Raw genomic sequence first — 9,177 nt, 5'->3', positions numbered from 1 at the left:
CTACCGTTGATCCTTTGCTTAAAACCTCACGTGATAAAGCAGGAATCAGCAAGCATTTTCAGAAAGGGAAACCTGGAGACTCACAGAGCTGAGTCGTGAAGGTTTGTGTGCTTTCTTAAAGCGCAGTGCCCGTGTGGTTTGTTCAATAAGCTTAATTTAAATATTCATTTGGTTCTATGTTATTTAAACTTGCGAGATTGTTTACGCGCCAATTATTTTTAAAAATATGGGCACAAAATAGCACTTGACCCGAACGGAGTTCGTCTTAAAATTGTGACTGCTGAGCTCTGACGGCCAATAGAAGTTACCAAGGGCCCTCCAATTCCGGGATTGCAGCGAGAGAGAGAAAGAGAGATAGAGATAGAGTGGGTGAGAGAAGAAGCTTATGTGCATTTGTTTGTTTCCTCAAAATGTTCATTCGTCTTTTATCATCTGCTTCACGACGTTATAGGAAACACACTGACAGTTTAGTCTGTTATGTTACGTTATTTAATCAGTTCTTTTATTTCCGTGTTTAATGTATTTACTATTCTACGCATAGGTCTAATTCATTATCTTCAGGCCGGTATGGACTTTGCAAAAAAAAAATAACCCATGTCGATGCTGCAGGTTGCAGAACGTAAACCGAAAACAGCCTCAGCTTCAGCGCATGGAAGTATCTACTGCTTTATCACAATATTTGTTCCAAGGACTTCTCTTGTGCTGCTCTCTGATTAATATGAACTGATAAGGCCTGTAATGGCGTAGGGGCTGTGCTTTTGTATTTTTTCTTTATAGTTCTGTGAATTGATGTGTAGTTTTAAAAGAACTTGTGATTTCATTTATTTCATTCGATACTTGATTTCTAATCACTTCGGGGGTAACATTTTGCTTAGGCACACATAATTGAATAATTGCTAACCGACCGCTGCAAGTTAACGCTCGAGTTCTGATTCTTCCATTGCTTATTGGTGTTCTTTTATTGCTTGCAGGTGGCATATATAAAACTCAGTGCTTTTCCCTTAACGATTAGTTGGACCTGGGCACAGCACTGGGGAGACGCAGATCGTGAATCTGAGTTACGTGTTTGTTTTGTGCATCGCAACAAAGTTTCAATTTAAATGCAAGCCCTCCGCTTAGCGTGTAGATCAGGGATGTCAAACGGTATAGGAGGGCCGTGGTGTCAACTAATTTTCGGGTGTTTCAGCACGCGTGATTTCATTTTAAGTCATTTTTTGGCTGAAGAGTCCACACACCTCGTTATCAAGACCTTAATTGGCTGCTGATTGAAAGGAAATCACAAATACCTGCAGATATTGCGATGTTTTATTTCATATTATTATTATTATTATTATTATTTGGAATACTGCCGTTAGCCCTAAAGAGAAATGCGTACATTTTATTAGGTTTTCAAGTAGCCTACCCGTGCTAAACGTAAATGTAATGCACCGCTATGTTTATTTGGCTTTCACTGGTTTGTATTTTACTGGGATTAACCTCAATTCCATAGTGTATGTGCTATTATATACCAGTATTTAAGGATATAAAGAATACTGATAGCCATTGAATGGTGTCTCTATTGTCGGTGTTTATCCCATGTTGAGTTTTCTTGCTGCTTCTCATCCTTTTCATTGTGTCTTGTCATGGGTAGGCAATACAGACTCATTGGGTCAATTGTAGCGCGCTTAGCTGCAGTTTAAGATACAAAACCACAACTGCATTACAACAACTAATCCTTATTTCACAGATTAGGAGGATCTAAACCCCAGGTTTCAACTCCAGCGAAAGACGCTGCAATTTTCCCAGTCAGTTTAATTCATTCTGAAACCTGCTATGCGTAAAACATCATTATTTGGAGGATTCCCGCCTCGGTGTAGAACTCTAAATTACGTATTTAAAATTACTAAATGGCTTGTAAGGTGTTCAGACTTCGTTAAGATTTTCAGTAAATTGGTAAATCGTTAGCCGAGACTAATTTGCGTGCAAAAAAAAAAACAAAAAAAAAAAACATAATGACCGCTTTGTGGTTGTTTATTTCTGAAAACGAGGCTGTCGAGAGTGTGAAATCCAGTACCTCGGACAGCATCCGAGCACCTGGGTTCAGGGTCGTCTCTAACGTTTCCCTTTCAAAGTAGAGGCTAAACGACGTAAGGTTATTTTTGAGTATTCCAGACCAATTTTGAAGTGCGTTTACGCTGTAGCCTACTTCTCATGAAATGGGCTATAATTAGTTTAATTGTATCGTGCCTAACGGAACACCAGTTTTGTTTACTTCACGCCTTTATTGCCATTCATTTCCCATTTTGTAATTCCCAGCAGCACTATAGGCCCGCAATTTCGTAAATTAAATTCCCTATCGACCACAAACGTACACAGGTGCCCTCCGCAACGTATGTGGCCTGTAGGCTATGGCTGTTCCTGTACTCCGGTTGTTTAGCTGTACGTGCCATCTGGAAGCAAAAATTGTTTAAAGCATAAGTAGAGACATTGCCGTTTTGTGTTAGATGGATATCTTAACTGCTTCCCCAGTTACATGTATACAGTATTTTTACTCAAATTCGCAAAGACATTCTTGCCCGTTTCCCCGGTGAAATGTATTTTTACTTAATATCTCTGTGAAAATGTTTCCCTGTTAAGTTATTTTACCTCCTTGATAAACATTTGACACAGTCAGTCGTCAAGCTGATTTAAATCCATCCGGATTCTATGCATTTCATTTGCTGAAGTGGAGACTGAAGACAGAAACTTCCAAAACAAAGGTCAGCTGAAAGCAGCTGCAGTGAATGCCTAGAAAAGCATTTCCAAAGAAGATGCCAAACTTTTATGATGGCAATGTTTTGTTGAATTGATACAGTTAGGCTATTGCTTTTAAGGGCTATACAACCAAACATTATTTAATTGCATTGATTAACCTTTAAGTTCATATGTAAACTTAATTTTGCACTGCTGAAAATGGGGAACTCAAAAAAACCGCTGTTTCTGTGGAAATACATATATGCATGCAAATACCATATAATATAAGCTGATTGTCTTTATTTTTGTCTCATTCATATTTTGATTTCGAATTCAAATGCCTTTATAGCAAAAATAACCGATTTTACCCTACAGTATCCTACTTTTGGAGGGCACTATATATCCTTCATTGACCTTGCGGACGCCTGAAGTGACTGTCGCACGAGAGCGGAATAAAATAACTTGCAATAAAGCCGATGACGGACTTTCCCTTTAATATATTATTTGCCAATTGGAGACCTCTGGCCAGACATGGGTGTACATATTCACCTTTAACATGTAACCAAAAGCGTCAGGAATGCTGAAATTAAGCATTTAGGTCACTCGAGCTATAGTAACTCTGTAAACACTGCTTTGGCATTAAGTACGTGATTGAATTCTCTAAGACCTAAATTTCTTGCCTTTTTAATAGGCCCTATCTCTTAATTTGGATCAATTGCTTTAGTAGGTCATTCGAGCAAATAGCTTGTCTTTGATGGATGACATTAAAAATAAATTTTAATAAGATGCACTGAACCGCTGCATCGTAGTAAAGACAATGTCATCTAGTCCGTAAAAGAGATTGCACACCTATTCATTGATGGAATGGATCGTTAAAGGAAAGGTCTCTTTCTGTAGAGATTTCACTCCATGACAATTCAATCAAACCGTATTTAGTAGAGCGCTTTTAGTCTTTCAGTGCGTCGATTCAATTTCAATTGAAAAGCGAAAAATAAGAAGGTGTGATTGTAAGTGCGGTCTCACGTTGTCCGCACCATATTTCTTATAAAATCAATAAAAGGAAGATGCACAGAAGAGATAGCACTAAAGGAAACTCAGTGTAGAAGTTATTGACACAGCTAGAGTCTAAGTGCCTTCAAGCGAGATGAAAAACCAGCACTCGGTTTCATTCAAGAATATTTTTTTTTTTTTTTTTTTTTTTTTGGGTGCAGCTAATAATTATTTATATACAGTACAGTTAATGACGTGTCAGTTGTGCTTAATGAGTGATTCGTGTAGTATCTGTTGATTCGTGTAGCTGGCTATCCGCTGATTGTTTATGGTTGAAATATAACAATCAGCCAGTGCGAAATCTGACTGCTACTTCTTTCATGAACAGCACATACTGTTTGTCTTGTCCTACGTTTCCCATAATATTTTGCTGTGTGGTCTGTTGTGTCTAAAGCAATTCACCGCCCTGTCGCTGAAATACGTCCGCTTCTTCGGACCCTAATCTGACCAGAATAAAATTGCCTACCACCAGAAAATGAATCAAGATGCATTTTGTTGTTAACGTGCTGCCACCCTGACCATTGTTGAACTACAGATAATGTCTTGGGATGTCCTTGTACTGGCCTGTCACTTGCAGTCAATAGATAATCAAGGGAAAGTCAGATCTCGGGGTTGTGTAGGAAAGTGCTGTGTGGAGTTTCATTTAATGAGTTTCCCCACTGCGCTTCTCATCAGAACATAACGGGTCTGCCTTGATATATGATGTCATTAGTGAGATAATCATTGAGTTCTACAGACATACGGAGGCTACAAGAGGAAATCTATCAAATCTATCAATCTTCTCACCCTGATGATATCATCTTCTTCCACCAATCATAAGCTTGCACATTATGACATCACAACGTACTCCTAAATCCCCACAATTCACTGTTGCCTCCTGTAGGGAACTCTCTGGTCTTAATCTCATCAAGAACCATACTGTGCTGTACTTTTGTCATCCAAGACTATACTATAGGCCTACTATGACAATCTTTTGTCATCCAAGACACTTGTAGTATGTATAAAAATGTAAATACTATAACTTTCTTTTCTGCCAGGTCTTAGGGGGATATTTCTTGGCTACAGGATTTGCAGGATGTTCAAGGTGAACAAGAGCAGGCTGTTCTGTGTGAATGGGGAGCGCCAGTAGAATATCATAGAATCTGTTCAGACTGAGGGTATTTGCAGTTTCATACGTTCCATTATATTAAATTTTTAACTAAATGAGGAAGAAGTTATTCGTCTTAAACTACAGTAAAGCTCAATAATATGCATTATAGGTTTTACATATCCCATTAATCTTAATACCCCCTGGGCCATGTGAGAGCAATCTACTGTCACCTGCTGAATTTGCTCTTTTCTCCTTTGTTGCGCACCGAAGGGATCCGACGGCCTTGCGGCTCTGTACTGCATGCAGACATAGCCTACAGTGTCGAGAACTCTGAAAGCGCAACTTCGAGGCGCTTTCCAACTCATGATTCTTTTTCTCCCGAGTGAATGTACTTCAGATTGTCCGAGGTCAAACTGCACACACAAACCGCAGGAGGTGGTCTTAAAGGCGGGCATGACTTAAAACACCCGCTGTGCAATTCCCGGACTGGAAACAAACTAGCCTATTTCCTGTAGATGTAGTCATAATGCTGCCACACACTGAATTAAATGTTACATTGTTGAATCCGATACGATTGTGAATTGACATGTAACAGCAATTATCTACACAGTATGTAACATTGGTATGAAGATTGGGGGGACACTATCCTACAGTTTTCGGGCAGTTAAAAAAGAAAATTTATGACAAGGATTCATTCATTTTCGATGGGACAACTCTGTGATTTCCTGGTTTTGCGTGGGACTTGCCCCTGCAAAAGATGCTCCGTAACGTCGATGTACAATTAACTAAGCATACCTGCAAATAACTGTTTTTGAAAACCCTTTCGAAATGTCAATTTCAGGACATTCACTCGAGAAAACACTCTACTGTATTTTTGTAAGAGCAAAGGAAAACTTTTCGCCCGTAGGCCAGTCACCGGCTTTCAATAACTGCCTCGTTTGCAGATTAACGTAATCGCGTAGCTACTCCCAGTATGTATCAAATTGTGGCCGCCGCTTTTGGAGGTCAGAATACAAAACATACGGAAACATCTTTTAAAAATTCGATTCCCACAGATAAACTAATCAATTTAACTGGACAAAATCGGGAATACATTATGCGTCACAACAGCCCCATATGATCTTATATTGTAGGCCTATTATATTTTTAATTGCAGTATATTTACAAATAATAAAACAGGTTACTATGTAGAGAGTTCGGTGTAACCAAAGTTTGTTTCGCGCATGGTCAAACATGTAGCCTAACATGCAGAAATTTGGTGTGATTTCAATAATGGTGATGATATTTACAAAAATGCACTAGAAATGAATTTAAGTAATGTTAAGTACCTTCGCGCGCTTCAACAGACACTAGGTTTCTTTTTAGCTGGAGACTGAAGAACAAGGGCCACTTACTCTGAGAGCCGTGTGTGTTGTTATCTGTATATTTATTTACCGCGTGTAACGTTTTGGCCAGTGTGAATGAAATATCTAGGCTTAATATTTCAATTTAGTTGTTTTAATTTAAACTGCAATTACGACGCATATAGGCTATGTCTCTTTGCTTCCATAAGGCAATTGTTCTGTCCACCGTTCTTCTTTTCATTTCAAGGACATCTTTCAATGAATCCAGTATACACACACACACACACACAATAAATTCATGTTTTTAGTGTTATCTTGTGATCTCAATCCTGATTTCCACTGCCGCTCTCGCGCTGGTGAAGCTTGTATTCCAGATATAAAATCTCCTTACAAGATTTTCTCATTTTCTCTTGTTTTCCACTTAAGCGATACAGTAAATAATAACTTACCATCACATTTTTATAATGATTAATTGCCGCCAATATTTATTCATAACTTATTTATTTTTGCATATGTTATTCTTGACAATGCTTTGCACGGTTACCTTCTACCGTTATACTTGTACCTTTATATTACTGCAACTAGCCTCTGGAAATTATTATTATTATTATTATTATGAGGAGGAGTAGTAGTAGTAGTAGTAGTAGTAGCAGCAGCAGCAGTACTAAATGTTTGGGAAATATGATAAACTATGCATTTCTTAATGCCATTCTCTTATCCTAGTTTATGTAATAGAGATAAAAAAAAGATGTAATGGAGATAAAAGATAGCATTAGTCCCCCGTTTTTTGTGTAGACTACAAAATACAAGAATTCTAGGATGATAATAATAATAATAATAATAATAAATGAATACATACATTTCACGTTAATATGATATTATACGTTGGCTGTTGGAATTACTTTATTCATTCAATTTACGGCACCACGACATCTCTTTAGTAAAAAAAAAAAAAAAAAAAAGCCAAGGCATTCATCTTCATAAAAGGAGTAATGGATAATGTGATGGATTTTATATGCTTGGAAGACCTCTACAATGGGTGCGCAAGAAAGGAGGGCTGGGGGCCGTAAACTCGGCACGTGTACACGGTCTCTCTGATTTGGTCACCATTCCCGTCGCTACTCTCACGCTCCAGATGGCACGCTGAACATGTGACTTTTGCTGAGAAAACATTGCTAATCTTTAGACTTTAAAACATACATTCATTTTGTATTTTTTGAAGGACGGACTGAACACGCGTCATGTTATAATAAGTCGATAAGACAAGTGCTACGAAGTATTCTCATGGTGCGCTCTAACTAAATGGAACTGAAAGATAATTTCTTTAAAACACGACCAACCATTTGCACGTAGTCTTCACTTTCAAATTCCATAATTGAATTCCATATTTAGTGACAGTGTTTTTCATGTTAAAAGAACACGCACACAGGCACGCACACACACACACACACACATGTATTGTGTGTGTGTGTGTGTATATATATATATACAAATCAGCTACCTGTCGGCCTGTTTAGCCTTAGTCATCTCATTACTGATATATATGCCGGTCTACGTTTATGCGGAATTTACGCTTTCTGCCGTGAAAATCACGTAGGCTACGAACCTGACGTTACCTGTTCTGTTACTTCATTACAATAATGTTTATTTTTTATTTCCTAAAGCTGGATTTTAATTATTTAAAACGAAAAAAGGCGTAGCACGAAGTCGAACGAGGAGGACGATTTTGTTATTTATTTTTATATTGCTAGCGAATTTTTCGGGCATATACATACATTTCGAAGGAATGGCATTTGACCAGTCCCGATGAATTCCAATGCGCCAGTACTGCATCCATACCGTGGTTTCCCGTGTAGTAAGAAACGGACTCCGTAATTCCCTCCAGCGCCCGCATGACCCTGTCAGGCAATGAACCTTGCCTCTGGTGCGCTCTCGTCTTAGTGCGTTAAGATCTCTTCACTTAACCTTCTTATAGCTAAACGCTGCGTATTGCGTACATACTAGAGGCGGGTAATCTTTCATTTCTCACCATGCTCTTTTCCACGCGTTGTTTAGCTACTGTCTTTATTTGCGCCGTTTATCAGTATTTACAGAGCAATGGACAAATCACTTTTTTGTCACAATAGTTGAAAGTTGCTTATGAGAGAACAAAGAAGTAAATTGGCACAAACCGACACCCGCCCCCCCTCTCTCTCTCACACACACACACACACACGCACACGCACACGCACGCACCCCCCCCCCCCCCTATCCCACCACTCAAATTCCCCCGCTTGTCTTTAGATCTTCAGTAGGTCGCTTTTATTCAAGACTTCGCTCACAGCAGGAGGTGCTGCCGGCTTAAACGCGCGCGGAAGCAGCTCTCAGAGGTGCAGCCGATGAAGTTCCATCGCGGACCCGCAGAATATGACCGGGGAATAGGAATAACCCTTAAATTAGTTCATTTTTCCCACAAGACGAAGCTTGTATCTACCCTTTAAACACGCTATTCGCGACAGGAACAAATATTTAACAATGCGATGGAACATGATACTCAGCCTTCCATGCGCGTGTGGCGTTGGATTCTTTTTTCTTTGGATAACATTTGGCATGGCGGTCGTTGAAGGTGTTGCATCCCAACAGGAGCTACCTTTATCCGTGTAAGTGCTGCCGTCTTCACTGAGAAATTTCGAATGTTTTCTACACTAACGCTGTCTGGACCAGCCCCACTATTAACATTTTTATATTTTAATTTTAATTTTTTCCTATGAAAGCCATATTTACAACTGTCTCACTAAGTACCGTTCTGTATGCGTTGCAGAATTACTCTGCCATATTTTCATAATTCACACATTTTCTCATTTCCAGGGTGGCCTTGTACGTTCTTCATTGAACCAGATTTCCAAATTAATATTTATTCAATTAATTCATTGGGTAGCTCCAGCAGGCCACCCCACCCCAGAAGACAGAACCCAGATCAGCAGTGTTCAGACCTACGATCAC

The 9,177-nt window shown here is 39.1% G+C and overlaps 1 protein-coding gene across 5 annotated transcripts in view; it reads left to right on the top strand.

Annotated features, from left to right (window-relative positions):
- Window positions 1-9,177, top strand: part of LOC118211658 (voltage-dependent calcium channel subunit alpha-2/delta-3-like) — a 53,354-nt gene continuing 44,177 nt past the window's right edge. For 2 of the 5 annotated variants that reach the window (XM_035389040.1, XM_035389039.1), the window contains exon 1: window positions 8,500-8,834. In XM_035389040.1, the coding sequence (XP_035244931.1) occupies window positions 8,710-8,834 (125 nt within the window). In that variant the 5' untranslated portion in view covers window positions 8,500-8,709. Of the gene's footprint in view, window positions 102-348; window positions 370-8,499; window positions 8,835-9,177 lie in introns of those variants that run through there. The other 3 variants (XM_035389041.1, XM_035389043.1, XM_035389042.1) reach the window with 3 other exon arrangements.

Source organism: Anguilla anguilla, chromosome 13 (genome assembly GCF_013347855.1).
Source record: "Anguilla anguilla isolate fAngAng1 chromosome 13, fAngAng1.pri, whole genome shotgun sequence".
NCBI classification, from domain to species: Eukaryota; Metazoa; Chordata; class Actinopteri; order Anguilliformes; family Anguillidae; genus Anguilla; species Anguilla anguilla.
This window is presented reverse-complemented; position numbering and strand designations above follow the sequence as displayed.